Source organism: Oncorhynchus mykiss, chromosome 25 (genome assembly GCF_057628025.1).
Source record: "Oncorhynchus mykiss isolate SJ-2025 chromosome 25, ASM5762802v1, whole genome shotgun sequence".
NCBI classification, from domain to species: domain Eukaryota; kingdom Metazoa; phylum Chordata; class Actinopteri; order Salmoniformes; family Salmonidae; genus Oncorhynchus; species Oncorhynchus mykiss.
In genome coordinates, this window is record NC_143046.1 from 91,655,999 (window position 1) to 91,681,110 (window position 25,112).

At 42.9% G+C, this 25,112-nt stretch overlaps 1 protein-coding gene across 1 annotated transcript; it reads right to left on the reverse strand.

Annotated features, from left to right (window-relative positions):
- Positions 1–4,796: 4,796 nt before the first annotated feature.
- Positions 4,797–5,804, reverse strand: noto (notochord homeobox). The gene is made up of 3 exons (XM_090219228.1): positions 5,420–5,804; positions 5,130–5,308; positions 4,797–5,006 (listed from the first exon to the last, which is right to left on the reverse strand). The coding sequence occupies exons 1-3, from the start codon at positions 5,802–5,804 to the stop codon at positions 4,797–4,799; spliced, it is 774 nt and encodes a 257-aa protein (XP_090075354.1).
- Positions 5,805–25,112: the final 19,308 nt, after the last annotated feature.

Sequence of the window (25,112 nt, forward strand, 5' to 3'; positions counted from 1 at the left end):
CCAGAAAGACTCACAGCTCTTAGATACTTACCCAGAAAGCCTCACAGCTCTTAGAGACTTACCCAGAAAGACTCACAGCTCTTAGATACTTACCCAGAAAGCCTCACAGCTCTTAGAGACGTATCCAGAAAGACTCACAGCTCTTAGAGACTGACCCAGAAAGACTCACAGCTCTTAGAGACCCAGAAAGACTCACAGCTCTTAGAGACTTACCCAGAAAGACTCACAGCTCTTAGAGACTTACCCAGAAAGACTCACAGCTCTTAGAGACTTACCCAGAAAGACTCACAGCTCTTAGAGACTTACCCAGAAAGACTCACAGCTCTTAGAGACTTACCCAGAAAGACCACTTTGACATTAGAGAGTATTTTGTGTAGATCTTTGACAAAAAAATGACACTTGTAGTGCTTTGGGAAAGTATTCAGACCCCTTGACTTTTTCCACATTTTGTTACGTTACAGCCTTATTCTAAAATGTATTCAATTGTTTATTTTCCTCATTAATCTACAAACAATACCCCATATGACATCACAATACCCCATAATGACATCACAATACCCCATAATGACATCACAATACCCCATATGACAAACAAATATTATTATTTTGTTTTGCAAATGTATATATATATATAAAAAAATATCACTTTACTCAGTAATTTGTTGAAGCACATTTGGCAGCGATTACAGTTTCCAGTCTTGGGTATGACTCTACAAGCTTGGCACACCTGTATTTGGGGAGTTTCTCCCATTCTTCTCTGCAGATCCTCTCAATCTCTGTCAGGTTGGATGGGGAGCGTCGCTACACAGCTATTTTCAGGTCTCTCCAGAGATGTTTGATCAGGGTTCAAGTACGGGCTCTGGCGGGGCTTCTCAAGGACATTCAGAGACTTGTCCCAAAGCCCCTCCTGCATTGTCTTGGCTGTGTGCTTAGGGTCGTTGTCCTGTTGAAAGGTGAACCTTCGCCCCAGTCGGAGGTCCTGAGTGTTCTGGAGCAGGTTTTCATCAAGGATCTCTCTGTAGTTTGCTCTATTCATCTTTCCCTCGATCCTGACTAGTCTCCCAGTCCCTGCCGCTGAAAAACATCCCCACACCATGATGCTGCTTCACCGTAGGGATGGTGCCAGGTTTCCTTCAGACGTGACGCTTGGCATTCAGGCCAAAGAGTTCAATATTGGTTTCATCAGACCAGAGAATCTTGTTTCTCATGGTCTGAGAGTCCTTTAGGTGCCTTATGGCAAACTCCAAGCCGGCTGTCATGTGCCTTTTACTGAGGAGTGGCTTCCGTCTGGCCTCTCTACCATAAAGGCCTGATTGGTGGAGTGCTGCAGAGGGGATTGTCTTTCTGGAAGGTTCTCCCATCTCCACAGAGGAACTCTGGAGCTCTGTCAGAGTGACCATTGGGTTCTTGGTCACCTCCTTGACCAATGCCCTTCTCCCCTGATTGCTCAGTTTGGCCACAACATTTTTCATTTCCAATTTTTACAGGCATTCTGAAAAAAATATATAATAATTGCAATTCCAGTAAACACAAATCTAAAAGTAAAAGAATGGAATTAAGAAACATATAAATATTAAGACGAGCGATGTCAGAGTGGCGTTGACTAAAATACAGTAGAATAGAATACAGTCTATACATATGAAAATAGTAAACCAGTATTTAAACATTTTTAAGTGACTAGTGCTCCATTTAAAGTGACCAGTGATCCTCTGTTGAATGCACGTGATGGCAGTGGGCTGACTGAGAGGAGACATGTATCAAGAATTTATAATAATATATATATATATATATATATATATATATATGTATATATATATATATATAATATATATTGGTGATTCAATATCCTTGTTAATTATGACCTGTTTTTCTCAGTCTGGCCGTAACTCAGAACCATCAGAGGCAGAGGATCTCTCTTTCGGCTGGCGCTGATAACAACTACATGCTAGTTGTTCATCTACATCATGATAATGACCTGTCAGCAAAGCATTTGGTCTTCATTCTGGCAGATTTCATAACTGTCTAACAGTAAGGGTTAGGGTTAGACAGTAAGGGTTAGTGTTAGACAGTAAGGGTTAGACAGTAAGGGTTAGTGTTAGACAGTAAGGGTTAGGGTTAGGGTTAGGGTTAGGGTTAGGGACAGTAAGGGTTAAACAGTAAAGGTTAGACAGTAAGGGCTAGGATTAGAAAGTTAGGGTTAGGGTTAGGGACAGTAAGGGTTAAACAGTAAAGGTTAGACAGTAAGGGTTAGGATTAGAAAGTTAGGGTTAGACAGTAAGGGTTAGGGTTAGACAGTAAGGGTTAGTGTTAGACAGTAAGGGTTAGACAGTAAGGGTTAGACAGTAAGGGTTAAACAGTAAGGGTTAGACAGTAAGGGTTAGTGTTAGACAGTAAGTGTTAGGCAGTAAGGGTTAGGGTGAGACAGTTAGGGTGAGACAGTAAGGGTTAGGGTTAGACAGTAAGGGTAAGGGTTAGACAGTAAGGGTTAGAGTTAGGGTTAGACAGTAAGGATTATGGTTAGACAGTAAGGGTTTGGGTTAGATAGTAAGGGTTAGACAGTAAGGGTTAGGGTTAGACAGTAAGGGTTAGGGTTAGACAGTAAGGGTTAGATAGTAAGGGTTAGGGTTAGACAGTAAGGGTTAGAAGTAAGGGTTAGGGTTAGACAGTAAGGAATAGGGTTAGACAGTAAGGGTTAGGGTTAGACAGTAAGAGTTAGGGTTAGACAGTTAGGGTTAGACAGTAAGGGTTAGGGTTAGACAGTAAGGGTTAGACAGTAAGGGTTAGGGTTAGACAGTAAGTGTTAGACAGTAAGGGTTAGACATTAAGGGTTACGGTTAGACAGTAATGGTTACGGTTAGACAGTTAGGGTGAGACAGTAAGGGTTAGGGTTAGACGGTAAGGGTTACGGTTATACAGTAAGGGTTAGACAGTAAGGGTTAGGGTTAGACAGTAAGGGTTACGGTTAGACAGTAAGGGTTAGGGTTAGACGCTAAGGGTTAGACAGTAAGGGTTAAACAGTAAGGGTTGGACAGTAAGGGTTACGGTTATACAGTAAAGGTTAAACAGTAAGGGTTACGGTTATACAGTAAGGGTTAAACAGTAAGGGTTGGACAGTAAGGGTTACGGTTATACAGTAAGGGTTGGACAGTTAGGGTTAGGGTTGGACAGTAAGGGTTGGACGGTAAGGGTTAGACAGTAAGGGTTAGACAGTAAGGGTTATGGTTATACAGTAAGGGTTTGGACAGTAAGGGTTAGGGTTGGACAGTAAGGGTTGGACGGTAAGGTTTAGGGTTATACAGTAAGGGTTGGACGATAAGGGTTATATAGTAAGGGTTAGGGTTATACAGTAATGGTTAGACGGTTAGGGTTAGACCATAAGGGTTATGGTTATACAGTTAGGGTTGGACAGTAAGGGTTACACAGTAAGGGTTGAACAGTAAGGGTCATACAGTAAGGGTTGGACAGTAAGGGTTGGCCAGTAAGGGTTGGACGGTAAGGGTTACGATTATACAGTTAGGGTTGGACAGTAAGTGTTGGACAGTAAGGGTTGGACAGTTAGGGTTGGACTGTTAGGGTTGGACAGTAAGGGTTATACAGTAAGGGTTACGGTTATACAGTAAGGGTTAGACAGTAAGGGTTATACAGTAAGGGTTACGGTTATACAGTAAGGGTTAGACAGTAAGGGTTAGACAGTAAGTGTTACGGTTATACAGTTAGGGTTGGACAGTAAGGGTTATACAGTTAGGGTTGGACAGTAAGGGTTGGACAGTAAGGGTTATACAGTTAGGGTTGGACAGTAAGGGTTGGACAGTAAGGGTTACGGTTATACAGTTAGAGTTGGACAGTAAGGGTTGGACAGTAAGGGTTGGACAGTTAGGGTTAGACTGTAAGGGTTACGGTTATACAGTTAGGGTTGGACAGTAAGGGTTATACAGTAAGGGTTGGACAGTTAGGGTTAGACAGTAAGGGTTATGGTTATACAGTTAGGGTTGGACAGTAAGGGTTATACAGTAAGGGTTACGGTTATACAGTAAGGGTTAGACAGTAAGGGTTACGGTTATACAGTAAGGGTTAGACAGTAAGTGTTACGGTTATACAGTTAGGGTTGGACAGTAAGGGTTATACAGTTAGGGTTGGACAGTAAGGGTTGGACAGTAAGGGTTGGACAGTAAGGGTTACGGTTATACAGTTAGAGTTGGACAGTAAGGGTTGGACAGTAAGGGTTGGACAGTTAGGGTTAGACTGTAAGGGTTACGGTTATACAGTTAGGGTTGGACAGTAAGGGTTATACAGTAAGGGTTGGACAGTTAGGGTTAGACAGTAAGGGTTATGGTTATACAGTAAGGGTTAGACAGTAAGGGTTAGACAGTAAGGGTTACGGTTATACAGTTAGGGTTGGACAGTAAGGGTTATACAGTAAGGGTTGGACAGTTAGGGTTAGACAGTAAGGGTTATGGTTATACAGTAAGGGTTAGACAGTAAGGGTTAGACAGTAAGGGTTACGGTTACGGTTCTTCAATTCGTTTTTTTAGTGAAATCATTATTTAAGAACTACTGATAAAGAAATGGACACGGATATAGATTTAGAAAATATATTTCTTGCATATGTCAATCAGAATATACAAACATTGATTTCATAAAAAGAGACTGAAAGTCTTAAAAGCAATAAACATGTTTTAAATAGAGCCTCATATCTATTAATTAAATATTTATACAGTAATGGGTAGTGATGTCCTCGTCCCCCAGTGGCATATAGGACTGTCTGGTTTAGTTCATGTTCTGTGGTCCAAGACCGGTCAGCAGTGGTCAGGGAGCCCATCTATATCCACATCTGATCCTGTGTCTGAGGACTCGATCTCCTCCTCCTCATCTCCCTCCTCCAGACCCTGAGAACCAGGACTCTTCACTGGGATTACGACAAGGCCCAGTTTAACCAGCTTGGCCTGCTGCTGCTCCAGACTCTGCTTGCGCCATTTAATGCGTCGATTCTGGAACCACACCTTGACCTGAGAATCACATTTATTTCGTTACATTCTATTTTATGTTGTTGATTAAAAAAATAAAAATAACAATTAAATTGGAACTTTGCTTTGGTTCAAAGAAAGTTGGATTTGGAATCTGATTTGTACCTGAGCCTCTGTGAGCTGCAGACCCGACGCCAGAAGGAACCTCTCCGAGCCGACCATGTACTGCTGCCGGGCGAACTCCTTCTCCAGCCGATCCAACTGCTCGTTGGTGAAGCTGGTGCGTATCCGCTTGGATTTCCCTCCCTTGAGTTTGAATGAGTGGGACTTTGACAGACCTCTTTCTGTGAAAGGAGACAGACGGACAACACTTTAAAACCGTATCGTGTTTTTCTTTTAGGCGATTGTGTTTAGATTGCGTCATGGAATAGGCTAGAATGGAACGTTGGATTAACGCTTACCTTGTATACGAAAGGCCCCACGGCACGACGCGTGGTAAGAGAACGGCAGGCAACAATAGATAGAGTATCCGGGTTGTGTGTGACTGTGTACCGGCGTGTGCTGCATCTTGGGTGAGTAGAGGTACTGTGACAGCGCAGAGCTCATCTGGGTCTGGAAGGGAAGTAGTGGCGGTGCGGTTTGGTTTTTGGGACTCGTCCAGTCACTGTGCGTCTCCACCGGCTTGGCGAGCAGAGCATCGATGGTGAAGGACAGCCCGCTGGCAGGCTTGGTCGCCACTGCGCACTGGCTGCCGGTGGGCTGTGCATAGAGCGATGCGTAATGGCGCATGGCGGAGTACCCGTACGCGTCCACTCTTGTTGGTCTGTTTGGAACTTGCATGATGTCAGTCTCGATGTTAAGGAAAAAGCGAGGAAAATAAAATGATCTTAGGTCCAAGGTAGGTTGTGTCTCCTGGTGCAGCGAGGAGAGGAGTACTGCTCCCCACTGAAACACGTCCCTTTTATCCACTCCCCGGACCTTGAGGTGTCAACAGCCCCCCAGCGGGCCTTTGTCTTTCTAAGTAGTCAGATGAGAGGAAGGCGCATCCCGACAACCTATCCAATTCGTTGATGGATGGTACAAATACCCTAATAGAACAAGACTGTTGAGGCAGAAGCCGTTTGGGGGTGGGTAGGGGATCGCAAAGGGTTTAGTGGGATACAAATTATTTGCGTGGATCTGAACCCCGAATGTAATTACAGCGGAGAAGCCCTTGATGCCGACAGATGTTGCAAGCAGCAGAACAAATAGCTTCACCAATGGACTGGGACTTAAACAAGGAGTAACATTAAAATCACATTGTAGACAAGTCTACTGCTCAGTTAGATGCACAGCTAACAATGTCAGTAGTCTCAGAACTTAATTCAGGGATTCGTTTTGATTGAAGTTAATTGAGTTTTCCCTAAGAGTCCGGAGAAAATGATCCGTTTTATTTTGTAGGTGCGTTATATAGGTGTGTGATTAAAACGACCACGCGTCTTCAGTCTTGTATATGCATTCTGCTGAATAAAATAAAAGCCTACTAAAATAAAGAATGATGTATTTTTAAATTTTTTATTAATAGCCATTTTCTGTATGAAACTAAGTGTTGGCTATCTAAGTAAACAAACTATTCACTCTTCCTCCTGAAACTCGTTATAATTATATGACGATAGGTCGTTGTCCAAAGTGTGTGTTTTTACACTTGTAGTGTCACCCGAAATGGAATAACGAGTAGGGGAATCGAACGAGGCGTCAGATTCAGCAGCTCGGGTGCGCAGAAAGAGAACCGCTAATGGTCGACTAGCTGCTACGTCACCTATCCCAGTCAACGCATTAATCCACACCTTGATCTCTTCATTACAGCACAGAGAGGTGGTGACAGAGAGGCTTCTCTGGGCTGTGCATAAAACAGTTTAACTTGTATACTCTCGTCATTAATTAATGACTTCTTTATTGCACGTTTTGAAATCTATTGTAGTGATGAAAGAGTGCATTCATTATATTCTACAACCGTTAAATGAGATATTTGGGCATTGGGTTGACATGAAATCTTCATAAAGAGAGCAGCTTGCCAAGTATTGTTTTTTTCATGCTTTTCAACAAAGCATCGCGGCTTCTTCAAAGTAAGTGATTTGCTTTCTTACACTACTTTAGGACAAAGCCTCCTCTTTCAATCTGCGATTATGACCAGCTCTGCAAACTCTACCAGCTAATTTCCCTCATTTGGAAGCGCCGGAGAGTTTTAACGCAAGCTTTATTTGTTTGAACACATTTGAACAGTTAAAAGAATCGTCAGTCACTTTGACTTCAGAGCCGTTGAATGTATTCTCTGTAGCTGACACTGTGATGCCTAATGAACAAGGCAAACAGAGGGTTTCTCGACTCGGCCTGAACAATGACAAAAGTCTTCTGATGCATCGCCGGCCAGACCACACACCCCAGCCGCTCGTGTTTGCTGTCAGTGTGTTTCACAACTGGAGAAAAGAGGACGATGCTGTTACTTGAGCCATCCATAGTGCTGCCCAGCCCATCCCCTCCCCCTAGTATAGCCCGGAACATCTGGGTCACTGTTTACTTAACCTTCACGGACCTGAGAAAGTAGCATCAACTCATCACACAGGCTTTTTTTAAAACAAATCACAATGATCTCAATGTCAGAATTGATCTGACACTCCAGTCAACTGATGTCCAGTCAACTGATGGACTACTAGACTCACTGCAGTGGGGAGTCTGGGGACAGTGATGATAACAGTTTGGGATTATGGTCACATGAGGAAAATCATCTCACTGATCCCTTAGGTTATGATTCCTAAATGCTGCCAACGGAGAGAGGATGGAAGTGGTGGGCAAAGTCAAGAGCAACCCTCTCCTCTCCTTGTGTATTGGAGCCAGACAGGGAATACACTCTGGTCCATTGTCCAATAGGCCTCTTTTTATAAGGGGGAGTGGGGTCCACTGACCAGCCCATCCTGTCCATCAAAGACCTGAAAGACACCACCCCCCCCCAGGCCAGCCCAACACACTCTCTTCACTGACCCAGAGACACACAGTTTGAATTAACTCAAAACATTAGCCTTCTGACACCATCTCTACTTCAAACTAGTCTCCCTAGGCAGACGGGTCCCTCCCACATTAACAATGTTCCAGCATAGGTCTGGGATTTCCAGAGCTACCTCAAACCAAAAGTAATTTCAACAATGAGTTAGCTAATGTCAGCCTGAACTCCTCTTAACATTTTACAGATAATGAAATATGTTGCAATGATTTGATGAGTGCTAATGGCTGTTATGTTCCCTATAACCACGCCCTGAACCACGCCCTTAGCCTAGTGGTTAAGAGTGTTGGGCTAGTAACGGAAAGGGCGCTTGTTTGAATCCCCAAGATGGCATGGTGGAAAAATCTGCCATTCTGCCCTTGAGCAAAGCAGTTAATCCCCAATGACTTCCTGGGTGCCGATGACGTGGATTAAAGCAGCCCACTGGACCTTACTGGTTTAGAGGGTTGGGTTCAATGTGGAGACACTATTTATATACACTATATTTATATGGACTGTATTATATACACTATACTTTATGCACTATAATTATATACACTATTTATATACACTATATTTATATACACTATACTTTATGCACTATAATTATATACACTATATTTATATACACTATATTTTACAAGAACTATATTTATATACACTATATTTATATACACTATATTTTACAAGGACTATATTTATATACACTATATTTATATACACTATATTTTATATGGACTATATTTTATATACACTATTTATATGGACTCTATTTTATATACACTATATATATATACACTATATTTTACATGGACTATATATTATATAGACTATATTTATATACACTATATTATATATACACTATATTTTACAAAGACTATATTTATATACACTATATTTGTATGGACTATATTTATATACACTATATTATATATAGACTTTTTTTAAATGAACTATATTTTATATACACACTATATTTTACATAGACTATCTTATATGTGGATTATATTTTACACTGACAACATTTTAAATATACTATATTTGACATGGACTATATATTTTTGTACCTTTATTTAACTAGGCAAGTCAGTTAAGAACAAATTCTTATTTTCAATGACGGCCTAGGAACAGTTGGTTAACTGCCTGTTCAGGGGCAGAATGACAGATTTGTACCTTGTCAGCTCGGGGATTTGAACTTACAACCTTCTGGTTACTATTCCAACGCTCTAACCACTAGGCTAAATGTTTAACTCATTTTCAACTGCTCAGGTAAAAAGCAGCTGTACCCAGGCAGTATGACAACCTGTAAGCTGAGGACTTATCATGATTGAATGAGACAGAGCCCAGAGAGGCACTCTGAGGTACTCATCATGAGTATTACTGTGCTGAAAGGGGCTGCTTTTGGCTACAAATAGACACATATAGCAGCCACTCTAAACAGGCAATTTCTTGTCTATCTCACACCTATCACTAACCATCACAAATGATTTTATGAAGCCATGAAAGAATGCATCAGAGTCCAGCCTCTGTGGGGCTCAGGACTGGGACAACAAGGAGCGTTGGGCCCCAGGACTTGGACAACAAGGAGCGTTGGGCCCCAGGACTTGGACAACAAGGAGCGTTGGGCCCCAGGACTGGGACAACAAGGAGCAATGGACACCAGGACTGGGACAACAAGGAGCGTTGGGCCCCAGGACTTGGACAACAAGGAGCGTTGGGCCCCAGGACTTGGACAACAAGGAGCGTTGGGCCCCAGGACTTGGACAACAAGGAGCGTTGGGCCCCAGGACTTGGACAACAAGGAGCGTTGGGCCCCAGGACTTGGACAACAAGGAGCGTTGGGCCCCAGGACTTGGACAACAAGGAGCGTTGGGCCCCAGGACTGGGACTGACGTCATTTAGAACACTTCAACTGAACTGACATCATTTAGAACACTTCTTACTGAACTGACATCATTTAGAACACTTCAACTGAACTGACATCAGACAGAACACTTCAACTGAACTGACATCATTTAGAACACTTCAACTGAACTGACATCATTTAGAACACTACAACTGAACTGACATCAGACAGAACACTTCAACTGAACTGACATCATTTAGAACACTTCAACTGAACTGACATCATTTAGAACACTACAACTGAACTGACATCAGACAGAACACTTCAACTGAACTAACATCAGACAGAACACTTCAACTGAACTGACATTATACAGAACACTTCAACTAAACTGACATCATTTAGAACACTTCAACTGAACTGACATCATTCAGAACACTTCAACTGAATTGACATCAGACAGAACACTTCAACTGAACTGACATCATTTAGAACAATTCAACTGAACTGACATCATTTAGAACACTTCAACTGAACTGACATCAGACAGAACACTATAACTGAACTGACATCATTTAGAACAATTCAACTGAACTGACATCATTTAGAACACTTCAACTGAACTGACATCAGACAGAACACTATAACTGAACTGACATCATTTAGAACACTTCAACTGAACTGACATCAGACAGAACACTATAACTGAACTGACATCAGACAGAACACTTCAACTGAACTGACATCATTTAGAACACTTCAACTGAACTGACATCATTCAGAACACTTCAACTGAACTGACATCAGACAGAACACTTCAACTGAACTGACATCATTTAGAACACTTCAACTGAACTGACATCATTCAGAACACTTCAATTGAACTGACATCATTCAGAACACTTCAACTGAACTGACATCATACAGAAAGAACACTTCAACTGAACTGACATCATTCAGAACACTTCAATTGAACTGACATCATTCAGAACACTTCAATTGAACTGACATCATTCAGAACACTTCAACTGAACTGACATCAGACAGAACACTTCAACTGAACTGACATCAGACAGAACACTACAACTGAACTGACATCAGACAGAACACTAGAACTGAACTGACATCAGACAGAACACTACAACTGAACGTTGAGAAATCCTGAATATTTAACTTAAATCCAAATTAGGTTAAATAGAAATATTGCTCAAAATTAATATGGTTCTATCATCATCTTATGGCGGCAGGGTAGCCTAGTGGTTAGAGTGTAGAGGCGGCAGGTAGACTAGTGGTTAGAGTGTAGGGGAGGCAGGTAGTCTAGTGGTTAGAGTGTAGAGGCGGCAGGTAGACTAGTGGTTAGAGTGTAGAGGCGGCAGGTAGCCTAGTGGTTAGAGTGTAGAGGCGGCAGGTAGCCAAGTGGTTAGAGTATAGGGGGGGCAGGTAGACTAGTGGTTAGAGTGTAGAGGCGGCAGGTAGACTAGTGGTTAGAGTGTAGAGGCGGCAGGTAGCCTAGTGGTTAGAGTGTAGAGGCGGCAGGTAGCCAAGTGGTTAGAGTATAGGGGGGGCAGGTAGCCTAGTGGTTAGAGTGTAGAGGCGGCAGGTAGCCTAGTGGTTAGAGTGTAGAGGCGGCAGGGTAGTCTAGTGGTTAGAGTGTAGAGGGGGCAGGGTGGCCTAGTGGTTAAAGTGTAGAGGCGGCAGGGTAGTCTAGTGGTTAGAGTGTAGAGGGGGCAGGGTGGCCTAGTGGTTAGAGTGTAGGGGAGGCAGGGTAGTCTAGTGGTTAGAGTGTAGAGGCGGCAGGGTAGTCTAGTGGTTAGAGTGTAGAGGCGGCAGGGTAGTCTAGCGGTTAGAGTGTTTAGTGGCGGCAGGTAGCCTAGTGGTTAGAGTGTAGAGGCGGCAAGGTAGTCTAGTGGTTAGAGGGGGGAGGCGGCAGGGTAGCCTAGTGGTTAGAGTGTAGAGGGGGCAGGGTGGCCTAGTGGTTAGAGTGTAGAGGCGGCAGGGTAGCCTAGCGGTTAGAAGGGGGAGGAAGTTAGCCTAGCGGTTAGAGGGGGGAGGCGGCAGGGTAGCCTAGCGGTTAGAAGGGGGAGGCAGGTAGCCTAGCGGTTAGAGGGGGGAGGTGGCAGGGTAGCCTAGTGGTTAGAGGGGGGAGGCGGCAAGGTAGCCTAGTGGTTAGAGTGTAGAAGGAGCAGGGTGGCCTAGCGGTTAGAGTGTAGAGGCGGCAGGGTAGCCTAGTGGTTAGAGTGTAGAGGTGGCAGGTAGCCTAGTGGTTAGAGGGGGGAGGAGGCAGGGTAGCCTAGTGGTTAGAGGGGGGAGGCGGGTAGCCTAGTGGTTAGAGTGTAGAGGCGGCAGGTAGGCTAGTGGTTAGAGGGGTGATGCAGGTAGCCTAGTGGTTAGAGGGGGAGGCAGGTAGCCTAGTGGTTAGAGGGGAGGCAGGTAGCCTAGTGGTTAGAGTGTAGAGGGGGCAGGGTGGCCTAGCGGTTAGAGTGTAGGGGCGGCAGGTAGCCTAGTGGTTAGAGTGTAGAGGCGGCAGGTAGCCTAGTGGTTAGAGTGTAGAGGGGGCAGGGTGGCCTAGCGGTTAGAGTGTAGGGGCGGCAGGTAGCCTAGTGGTTAGAGTGTAGAGGTGGCAGGTAGCCTAGTGGTTAGAGTGTAGAGGTGGCAGGTAGTCTAGTGGTTAGAGTGTATGGGTGGCAGGTAGCCTAGTGGTTAGAGTGTAGAGGCGGCAGGTAGCCTAGTGGTTAGAGTGTAGTGGAGACAGGTAGCCTAGTGGTTAGAGTGTAGGGGAGGCAGGTAGCCTAGTGGTTAGAGTGTAGAGGAGGCAGGTAGCCTAGTGGTTAGAGTGTAGGGGCGGCAGGTAGCCTAGTGGTTAGAGTGTAGAGGCGGCAGGTAGCCTAGTGGTTAGAGGGGGGAGGCAGGTAGCCTAGTGGTTAGAGGGGAGGCAGGTAGCCTAGTGGTTAGAGTGTAGAGGCGGCAGGTAGCCTAGTGGTTAGAGCGTTGGTCTCGTAACCGAAAGGTTGCAAGTTCAAATCCCCGAGCTGACATGGTACAAATCTGTCGTTCTGCCCCTGAACAGGCAGTTAACCCACTGTTCCTCGGCCGTCATTGAAAATAAGAATTTGTTCTTAACTGATTTGCTTAGTTAAATAAAGCTAAAAAAAATATATAAAAAATCTTGACCCTAAATAGAAAAGCTATATGATATAATACTGTGGTAACCTGTTAGTGAATGGGACTCTGTGGTAACCTGTTAGTGAATGGGACTCTGTGGTAACCTGTTAGTGAATGAGACTCTGTGGTAACCTGTTAGTGAATGGGACTCTGTGGTAACCTGTTAGTGAATGAGACTCTGTGGTAACCTGTCAGTGAATGGGACTCTGTGGTAACCTGTCAGTGAATGGGACTCTGTGGTAACCTGTTAGTGAATGGGACTCTGTGGTAACCTGTCAGTGAATGGGACTCTGTGGTAACCTGTTAGTGAATGGGACTCTGTGGTAACCTGTCAGGGATTGGGACTCTGTGGTAACCTGTTAGTGAATGAGACTCTGTGGTAACCTGTTAGTGAATGGGACTCTGTGGTAACCTGTTAGTGAATGAGACTCTGTGGTAACCTGTTAGTGAATGAGACTCTGTGGTAACCTGTTAGTGAATGGGACTCTGTGGTAACCTGTTAGTGAATGGGACTCTGTGGTAACCTGTTAGTGAATGGGACTCTGTGGTAACCTGTCATTATAGCCTCCTCCCAGGTGGTCTGGCATTTTACATAGAAGCAGCTTTTAATGGAGGTGAGAATTGGAGAGGCTGGACTTCAGACCTGTGTTGACTTGTCCTGTGGAACCTGCATCCCACATGTCACACTACTGCCTTCACAGTGGCAGGTATAGGGAATAGGCTGGCGTTTGGGACTCCTGTCCATAAAGTGTCCCTGCCTCCTGTAGGGTTCAGTATCTCCGTAGTGAAAGGGCAGATGCAGCTTCCTGGCGATAAGAGCTGAATGCTGAAGGCTCTGTCCTTCTCTAACCAGGATTAGAATGAAAGGACATTTCCTCCCACTCAATGTTAGTGGTGGCTGTTTAACAGTCTGATGGCTTTGAGATAGAAGCTGTTTTTCCAGTCTCTCGGTCCCAGCTTTGATGCACCTGTACTGACCTCGCCTTCTGGATGATAGCGGGGTGAACAGGCAGTGGCTCGGGTGGTTGTTGTCCTTGATGATCTTAATGGCCTTCCTGTGACATCGGGTGGTGTAGGTGTCCTGGAGGGCAGGTAGTTTGCCCCCGGTGATGCGTTGTGCAGACCTCACTACCCTCTGGAGAGCCTTTCGGTTGTGGGTACTATATACAATGATATATGTATATTATACCCTGATATATGTATATTATACCCTGATATATGTATATTATACCCTGATATATGTACTATATACCCTGATATATGTACTATATACCCTGATATATGTATATTATACCCTGATATATGTACTATATACCCTGATATATGTACTATATACCCTGATTTATGTATATTATACCCTGATATGTATATTATACCCTGATATATGTACTATATACCCTGATATATGTATATTATACCCTGATATATGTATATTATACCCTGATATATGTACTATATACCCTGATATATGTATATTATACCCTGATATATGTACTACATACCCTGATATATGTACTATATACCCTGATATATGTATATTATATCCTGATATATGTACTATATACCCTGATATATGTACTATATACCCTGATATATGTACTATATACCCTGATATATGTACTATATACCCTGATATATGTATATTATACCCTGATATATGTACTATATACCCTGATATATGTACTATATACCCTGATATATGTATATTATACCCTGATATATGTACTATATACCCTGATATATGTACTATATACCCTGATTTATGTATATTATACCCTGATATGTATATTATACCCTGATATATGTACTATATACCCTGATATATGTATATTATACCCTGATATATGTATATTATACCCTGATATATGTACTATATACCCTGATATATGTATATTATACCCTGATATATGTACTACATACCCTGATATATGTACTATATACCCTGATATATGTACTATATACCCTGATATATGTACTATATACCCTGATATATGTATATTATATCCTGATATATGTACTATATACCCTGATATATGTACTATATACTCTGATATATGTATATTATACCCTGATATATGTATATTATACCCTGATATATGTATGTTATACCCTGATATATGTATATTATACCCTGATATATGTATATTATACCCTGATATATGTACTATATACCCTGATATATGTATATAATATCCTGATATATGTATATTATACCCTGATATATGTATGTTATACCCTTATATATGTATATTATATCCTGATATATGTACTATATACCATGATATATGTACAGTTGAAGTCGGAAGTTTACATACACTTAGGTTGGAGTCATTAAAACTATTTTTTTTCAACCACTCCACAAATGTCTTGTTAACAAACAATAGTTTTGGAAAGTCGGTTGGAAGTAGCCTTCCACTTGGGTCAAACGTTTCGGGTAGCATTCCACAAGCTTCCCACAAGAAGTTGGGTGAATTTTGGCCCATTCCTCCTGACAGAGTTGGTGTAACTGAGTCAGGTACGTAGGCCTCCTTGCTCACACACGCTTTATCAGTTCTGCCCACACATTTTCTATAGGATTGAGGTCAGGGCTTTGTGATGGCCACTCCAATACATTGACTTTGTTGTCCTTAAGCCATTTTGCCACAACTTTGGAAGTTTGCTTGGGGTCATTGTCCATTTGGAAGACCCATTTGTGACCAAGCTTTAACTTCCTGATTGATGTCTTGAGCTGTTGTTTCAATATATCCACATAATTTTCCACCCTCATGAAGCCATCTTTTGTGAAGTGCACCAGCCCCTCCTGCATCAAAGCACCCCCACAATATGATGCTGCCACCCCCGTGCGTTTGGAAATTGCTCCCAAAGATGAACCAGACTTGTGGAGGTCTACAATTGTTTTTCTGAGGTTTTGTCAGATTTTTTTTGATTTTCCCATGATGTCAAGCAAAGAGGCACTGAGTTTGAAGGTAGGCCTTGAAATACATCCACAGGTACACCTCCAATTGACTCAAATTATGTCAGTTAGCCTATCAGAAGCTTCTAAAGCCATGACATCATTTTCTGTAATTTTCCAAGCTGTTTAAAAGGCACAGTCAACTTAGTGTATGTAAACTTCTGACCCACTGGAATTGTGATACAGTGAATGATAAGTGAAATAATCTGTCTGTAAACAATTGTTGGAAAAATGACTTGTGTCATGCACGAAGTAGATGTCCTAACCGACTTGCCAAAGCTATAGTTTGTTAACAAGACATTTGTGGAGTGGTTGAAAAAACGAGTTTAAACGACTCCGACCTCAGAGTATGTAAACTTCCGGCTTCAAATGTACATGCTCTGATGTATGTGTATTATACTCTGATATGTGCCATTCCTTCGGAAAGTGTACAGGCCCCTTGACTGTTTCCACATTTTGTTAACTTTACAGCCTCATTCTAAAATAGATTTAAAAATATTGTTCTCATTCTACACGCAATACACCATCATCACAATATCAAAACAGGTTTTTAGAAATTGTAGCAAATTTATTACAAATATAAATACAATTCTTTACATTTAAAAAAGTGCTCAGACCCTTTACTCAGTACTTTGTTGAAGCACCTTTGGCAGCGATTACAGCATTGAGTCTTCTTGGGTATGATGCTACAAGCTTGGCACACCTGTATTTGGGGAGTTTCTGCCATTCTTCTCTGCAGATCCTCTCAAGCTCCGTCTGGTTGGATGGGGAGCATCACTGCACAGCTATTTTCAAGACTCTTCAGAGACGTTCTATCGGGTTCAAGTCTGGGCTCTGGCTGGGCCACTCAAGGACATTCAGAGTCTTGTCCTGAAGCCACTCCTGTGGTGTCTTGGTTGTGTGCTTAGGGTTATTGTCCTGTTGGAAGGTGAACCCTCACCCAGTCTGAGGTCCTGAGCACTCTGGAGCAGGTTTTCATCAAGGATCTCTCTGTACTTTGCTCAGTTCATCTTTCCCTCAATTCTGACTAGTCTCCCAGTCCCTGCCGCTGAAAAAACATCCCCACAGCATGATGCTGCCACCATCATGCTTCACTGTAGGGATGGTGCCAGGTTTCCTCCAGACGTGATGCTTGGCATTCAGGCCAAATCTTGGTTTCATCAGACCAGAGAATCTTGTTTCTCATTGTCTGAGAGTCCTTTAGGTGCCTTTTGGCAAACTCCAAGGTGGCTGTAATGTGCCTTTTACTTAGGAAGCCCTGATTGGTGGAGTGCTGCAGAGATGGTTGTCCTTCTGGAAGGTTCTCCCATTGCCACAGAGGAACTCTAGAGCTCTGTCAGAATGACCATTGGGTTCTTGGTCATCTCCCTGACCAAGGGTCTTCTCCCCCGATTGCTCAGTTTGGCCGGCGGGCAGCCAGCTCTAGGAAGAGTCTTGGTGGTTCCGAACTTCTTCCATTTAAGAATGAGAGAGGCCACTGTGTTCTTGGGGATCTTCAATGCTGCAGAAATGTTTTAGTACCCTTCCCCAGATCTGTGCCTCGACACAATCCTGTCTTGGAGCTCTACGGATATTTCCTTCATGGTTTGGTTTTTGCTCTGACATGCACTGTCAATTGTGGGACCTTTATATAGACAGATGTGTGCCTTCCCAAATCATGTCCAATCAATTGAATAATACCACAGGTGGACTCCAAACAAGTTGTCGAAACATCTCAAGGAAGATTAATGGAAACAGGATCCACCTGAGCTACATTTCAAGTCTCATCGCGAAGGGTCTGAATATTTATGTAAATAAGGTATTTCTGTTTTTTTTTTATGAACACACACATTGAAAGACACCTGTCCTGTAAAATGTGGAGGTGGCAGGCAAGAGGGTGAGCAGGTGACATAGTTTTACACTAATACATTGAAAGTGACAGAATTTTTTTTTTCTCTCTCTCTCTCTCTCTCTCTCTCTCTCTCTCTCTCTCTCTCTCTCTCGCTCTCTCTCTCTCTCTCTCTCTCTCTCTCTCTCTAAAGAAGAGAAGACATGCAGTCATATTCTGACCCTGCTCATTTTGGTTCTGGAAAGATTTAATAGACAAGTTACTCCGTGAATGATCTGATTGATCCCTGTTTTTTCCCATACACCCCAGTCAGTGTCCACAACTAGTCTGTAGTCCAAGTGCACATAAACTGCTGCATCCGGCTGACAGACCATTGAGCCACTTGGGAAAACTCTGAACGCTGGGAAGATCAAACGTCCCGTCTCCATGGTGAAACACCAAACAAAGATTGAAATGCAGCCTTTTTATGTGGACCATGCCAGACTGTAGAGAATGAGAGGTGACTACTAGGAAGTATGTGGTCAATGCAGACAAAACAAACTACCATCATAAAAGTTCTGACAACAGAGGCCATTAGGAAGAGACAATGACTAATTAGTATTTAGGAGGAAGATGGTGGTCACTGGTTCGACATCAAACAGGACCACACAGGCTAAACTGGCTAAACTAAAGCTATTAGACACCTGGTGACATCTGGTGGTATAACAGGGAAAGTCTAGAGCACATGTTCATAGAGACATTCTCAATGGCATTTATGTGATCCCTCACATCCTCTCTACTAGCCTCCTCAAAACCCATTGGACGTGAAGGTCAACCTGAAATGCCCACAGCAGTAATTAAAAGGATACTTTAGTTGCTACCGGCAGTCGGGCAGCACCCCGGTCGGGCTGACGCAATGTTAGCAAGGTTAAACCGACTTCCTGAGCTTCAAACGCGCCATTGAGTTATCGCAGGAATGAATGGTGTGATGTTATCGATGGCTTTGGTCGCAAACGGTCTAATGGACTCAAGGCAACAGTCTCCTGTCTCCATCAGTCCTCTGGTGACATCTAGTGGCCATGGTGGGAGAAGACTATGAAAGTCAACCAGTAGCATCCACCCCTTGTATACTTTCTACAATTCATTCTCAAACAGATTCCTGATAGCGAGGCATCCATCACATTCTCTTTCACCTAGTCTCGTTTTTTTTTCTTCAAATGAGTAAATCGTTTTTTTCTGTATGTTTTATTTGAAGCCATTCATTTAAATTTGAATTTCAAAATAAAATACAATTTTATTCTCATGCTTTTTCATGCTATATACACAGGATACCAGTACTGAGTAATGATAACTAGGTTATATACACAGGATACCAGTACTGAGTAATGATAACTAGGCTATATACACAGGGCACCAGTACTGAGTAATGATAACTAGGCTATATACACAGGATACCAGTACTGAGTAATGATAACTAGGTTATATACACAGGATACCAGTACTGAGTAATGATAACTAGGCTATATACACAGGATACCAGTACTGAGTAATGATAACTAGGCTATATACACAGGGTACCAGTACCGAGTAATGATAACTAGGCTATATACACAGGGTACCAGTACTGAGTAATGATAACTAGGTTATATACACAGGGTACCAGTACTGAGTAATGATAACTAGGCTATATACACAGGGTACCAGTACTGAGTAATGATAACTAGGTTATATACACAGGGTACCAGTACTGAGTCCATGTGCAGGGGTACAAGGTCATTGGGGTAAATATGTACATATAACTAGGAATAAAGTGACTAGTCAACAGGATAGATAATTAACAGTAGTAGCAGCGTGTGATGAGTCAACAGGATAGATAATTAACAGTAGTAGCAGCGTGTGATGAGTCAACAGGATAGATAATTAACAGTAGTAGCAGCGTGTGATGAGTCAACAGGATAGATAATTAACAGTAGTAGCAGCGTGTGATGAGTCAACAGGATAGATAATTAACAGTAGTAGCAGCGTGTGATGAGTCAACAGGATAGATAATTAACAGTAGTAGCAGCGTGTGATGAGTCAACAGGATAGATAATTAACAGTAGTAGCAGCGTGTGATGAGTCAACAGGATAGATAATTAACAGTAGTAGCAGCGTGTGATGAGTCAACAGGATAGATAATTAACAGTAGTAGCAGCGTGTGATGAGTCAACAGGATAGATAATTAACAGTAGTAGCAGCGTGTGATGAGTCAACAGGATAGATAATTAACAGTAGTAGCAGCGTTTGATGAGTCAACAGGATAGATAATTAACAGTAGTAGCAGCGTGTGATGAGTCAACAGGATAGATAATTAACAGTAGTAGCAGCGTGTGATGAGTCAACAGGATAGATAATTAACAGTAGTAGCAGCGTGTGACGAGTCAACAGGATAGATAATTAACAGTAGTAGCAGCGTGTGATGAGTCAACAGGATAGATAATTAACAGTAGTAGCAGCGTGTGATGAGTCAACAGGATAGATAATTAACAGTAGTAGCAGTGTGTGATGAGTCAACAGGATAGATAATTAACGGTAGTAGCAGCGTGTGATGAGTCAACAGGATAGATGATAAACAGTAGTAGCAGCGTGTGATGAGTCAACAGGATAGATAATTAACAGTAGTAGCAGCGTGTGATGAGTCAACAGGATAGATAATTAACAGTAGTAGCAGCGTGTGATGAGTCAACAGGATAGATGATAAACAGTAGTAGCAGCATGTGATGAGTCAACAGGATAGATAATTAACAGTAGTAGCAGCGTGTGATGAGTCAACAGGATAGATAATTAACAGTAGTAGCAGCGTGTGATGAGTCAACAGGATAGATAATTAACAGTAGTAGCAGCGTGTGATGAGTCAACAGGATAGATAATTAACAGTAGTAGCAGCGTGTGATGAGTCAACAGGATAGATAATTAACAGTAGTAGCAGCGTGTGATGAGTCAACAGGATAGATAATTAACAGTAGTAGCAGCGTGTGACGAGTCAACAGGATAGATAATAAACAGTAGTAGCAGCGTGTGATGAGTCAACAGGATAGATAATTAACAGTAGTAGCAGCGTGGGATGAGTCAACAGGATAGATAATTAACAGTAGTAGCAGCGTGTGATGAGTCAACAGGATAGATAATTAACAGTAGTAGCAGCGTGTGATGAGTCAACAGGATAGATAATTAACAGTAGTAGCAGCGTGTGACGAGTCAACAGGATAGATAATTAACAGTAGTAGCAGCGTGTGATGAGTCAACAGGATAGATAATTAACAGTAGTAGCAGCGTGTGACGAGTCAAGTATGTTCAAAAAAGGGTCATTGCAGTCCGGGTAACTATTTGGTTGATGATTTAACTAACTACTATAAAGGCACAAGGCCAGACCCAAATGCAGACACAGGAGGCAGATGGATCTCCAGTGTTAATTATAACAAAGGGAGGAGGCAGATGGATCTCCAGTGTTAACTATAACAAAGGGGGAAGCAGATGGATCTCCAGTGTTAATTATAACAAAGGGGGGAGGCAGATGGATCTCCAGTGTTAATTATAACAAAGGGGGGAGGCAGATGGATCTCCAGTGTTAATTATAACAAAGGGGGGAGGCAGATGGATCTCCAATGTTAATTATAACAAAGGGAGGAGGCAGATGGATCTCCAATGTTAATTATAACAAAGGGAGGAGGCAGATGGATCTCCAATGTTAATTATAACAAAGGGAGGAGGCAGATGGATCTCCAATGTTAATTATTATAAAGGGAGGAGGCAGATGGATCTCCAATGTTAATTATAACAAAGGGAGGAGGCAGATGGATCTCCAATGTTAATTATAACAAAGGGAGGAGGCAGATGGATCTCCAGTGTTAATTATAACAAAGGGGGGAGGCAGATGGATCTCCAATGTTAATTATAACAAAGGGAGGAGGCAGATGGATCTCCAATGTTAATTATTATAAAGGGAGGAGGCAGATGGATCTCCAATGTTAATTATAACAAAGGGAGGAGGCAGATGGATCTCCAGTGTTAATTATAACAAAGGGGGGAGGCAGATGGATCTCCAATGTTAATTATAACAAAGGGAGGAGGCAGATGGATCTCCAATGTTAATTATAACAAAGGGAGGAGGCAGATGGATCTCCAGTGTTAATTATAACAAAGGGAGGAGGCAGATGGATCTCCAATGTTAATTATAACAAAGGGAGGAGGCAAAGGCTGGTTGGGGACAGGCGAGAGTTCATAAACCAGGTCAGAGCCCAAACAGTACCAGACGATAGGCAGTCTCGAGGTCAGGCCAGGCAGGGGTGAGAAACCAGATCTGGGTCCAAAACAGTACAAGGGGATAGGCAGGCTGGTTGTCAGAACAGGCAGGCTGGTTGTCAGAACAGGCAGGCTGGTTGTCAGAACAGGCAGGCTGGTTGTCAGAACAGGCAGGCTGGTTGTCAGAACAGGCAGGCTGGTTGTCAGAACAGGCAGGCTAGTCAGAACAGGCAGAAGGGTCAGGCAGGCTGGTTGTCAGAACAGGCAGGCTGGTTGTCAGAAGAGGCAGGCTGGTTGTCAGAACAGGCAGGCTGGTTGTCAGAACAGGCAGAAGGGTCAGGCAGGCTGGTGGTCAGAACAGGCAGGCTGGTTGTCAGAACAGGCAGGCTGGTTGTCAGAACAGGCAGGCTGGTTGTCAGAACAGGCAGGCTGGTTGTCAGAACAGGCAGAAGGGTCAGGCAGGCTGGTAGTCAGAACAGGCAGAGTGGTCAGGCAGTCTGGTTGTCAGAACAGGCAGAAGGGTCAGGCAGGCTGGTTGTCAGAACAGGCAGGCTGGTAGTCAGAACAGGCAGAGTGGTCAGGCAGGCTGGTAGTCAGAACAGGCAGAAGGGTCAGGCAGCTGTTCAGGGTCCTGTTGGTTACAGAGTTGGTGAATCGGTATTGCTTGCTGTGCGATAGCAGACAGATCTATGACTTAGTGGCAGGAGTCTTTGACATTTTTGGGGGGCCTTCCTCTGACACAGCCAGGTATAAATGTCCTGGATGGCAGGGAGCTCGGCCCCAGTGATGTTCTATGTCGTACGCACTACCCTCTGTAGGGCCTTGAGATCGGATGCCAAGCAGTTGCCATACCAAGCAGTCATGCAGCCAGTCTAGACGCACTCAATGGCACAGCTATATACATTTTTGAGGATCTGGGGGTTTGCCAAATCTTTATCAGCCTCTTGGTGGAAGAGGCATTGTCATGCCCTCGTCATGGCTGTGTTAGTGTGTTTGGACCATGATAGATCCTTAGTCATGTGGACACTGAGGAACTTGAAGCTCTCGACCCACTCCTCTACAGCCCCGTCGATGTGAATGGGGGGGCCTGCTCGGCCCTCATTTTCCTGTAGTCCACGATCAGCTCCTTTGTCTTGCTGACATTGAGGAAGAGGTTTTTTGTCCTGGCCTCCTCCCTGTACTCTGTCTCGTCGTTGCTTGGTGATCAGGTCTACCACCGTTGTGTCGTCAGCTAACTTAATAATGCTGTTGGAGTCGTGTATGGTGTTGAACGCTGAGCTGTTGTCAATGAACAGCATTCTCACATAGGTGTTCTTCTTGTCCAGGTGGGTGAGGGCAGTGTGAGTAGAGATTGCGTCATCTATGGATCTGTTGGGACGGTATGTGAATTGAAGTAGGTCCAGTGTGTTTGGGATGATGGTGTTGATGTGAACCATGACCAGCCTTTCAAAGCACTTCATGGCTACAGATGTGAGTGCTACGGGGCGATAGTCATTTAGGCAGGTTACCTTGGTATTCTTGGGCACAGGGTCTATGGTGGTCTGTTTGAAACGTGTAGGTGTTACAGACTCAGACAGGGAGAAGTTGAACATTTTTCTTAAACTGTGTATAGCAGGTGAATACCAGGTGTATAGCAGGTGAATACTAGGTGAATAGCAGGTGAATAGCAGGTGTATAGCAGGTGAATACCAGGTGTATAGCAGGTGAATAGCAGGTGAATAGCAGGTGAATAGCAGGTGAATAGCAGGTGTATAGCAGGTGAATAGCAGGTGAATAGCAGGTGTATAGCAGGTGTATAGCAGGTGAATAGCAGGTGTATAGCAGGTGAATAGCAGGTGTATAGCAGGTGAATAGCAGATGTATAGCACTCTATTCTCATGCATCAGTTCAAGGTTAACTCGGTTTCCAATACACACTTGTAACAGTGTCTAACAGGACAAATATTATTATGTTTAAAAGTAGTGCACTTCATAGGATATGGCACAGTTTGGGTCGCAGATGATAGCCTAGGTGAACAACTGTTGTGGGATGCCACCTACTGGCCATTTTATACATATCAGGTTGCATTTTACATCAGGTTCCATTTAATATCAGGTTCCATTTAACATCAGGTTCCATTTAACATCAGGTTCCATTTTACATCATGTTCCATTTTACATCAGGTTCCATTTAATATCAGGTTCCATTTTACATCAGGTTCCATTTAACATCAGGTTCCATTTTACATCAGGTTCCATTTAATATCAGGTTCCATTTTACATCAGGTTCCATTTAACATCAGGTTCCATTTAACATCGGGTTCCATTTAACATCAGGTTCCATTTTACATCAGGTTCCATTTTACATCATGTTCCATTTTACATCAGGTTCCATTTAATATCAGGTTCCATTTTACATCAGGTTCCATTTAACATCAGGTTCCATTTAATATCAGGTTCCATTTAATATCAGGTTCCATTTTACATCAGGTTCCATTTAACATTAGGTTCCATTTTACATCAGGTTCCATTTTACATCAGGTTCCCTTTTACCTCATGTTCCATTTAATATCAGGTTCCCTTTTACCTCATGTTCCATTTTACATCAGTTTCAATTTTACATCAGGTTCCATTATACATCAGGTTCCATTTTAAATCAGGTTCCATTTAATATCAGGTTCCATTTAATATCAGGTTCCATTTTACATCAGGTTCCATTTAATATCAGGTTCCCTTTTACCTCATGTTCCATTTTACATCAGGTTCCATTTAATATCAGGTTCCATTTAATATCACGTTCCATTTAATATCAGGTTCCATTTTACATCAGGTTCGATTTAACATCAGGTTCCATTTTACATCAGGTTCCATTTAACATCAGGTTCCATTTTACATCAGGTTCCATTTTACATCCGGTTCCATTTTACATCAGGTTCCATTTAATATCAGGTTCCATTTAACATCAGGTTCCATTTTACATCAGGTTCCCTTTTACCTCATGTTCCATTTTACATCATGTTCCATTTTACATCAGGTTCCATTTAATATCAGGTTCCATTTAATATCACGTTCCATTTAATATCAGGTTCCCTTTTACCTCATGTT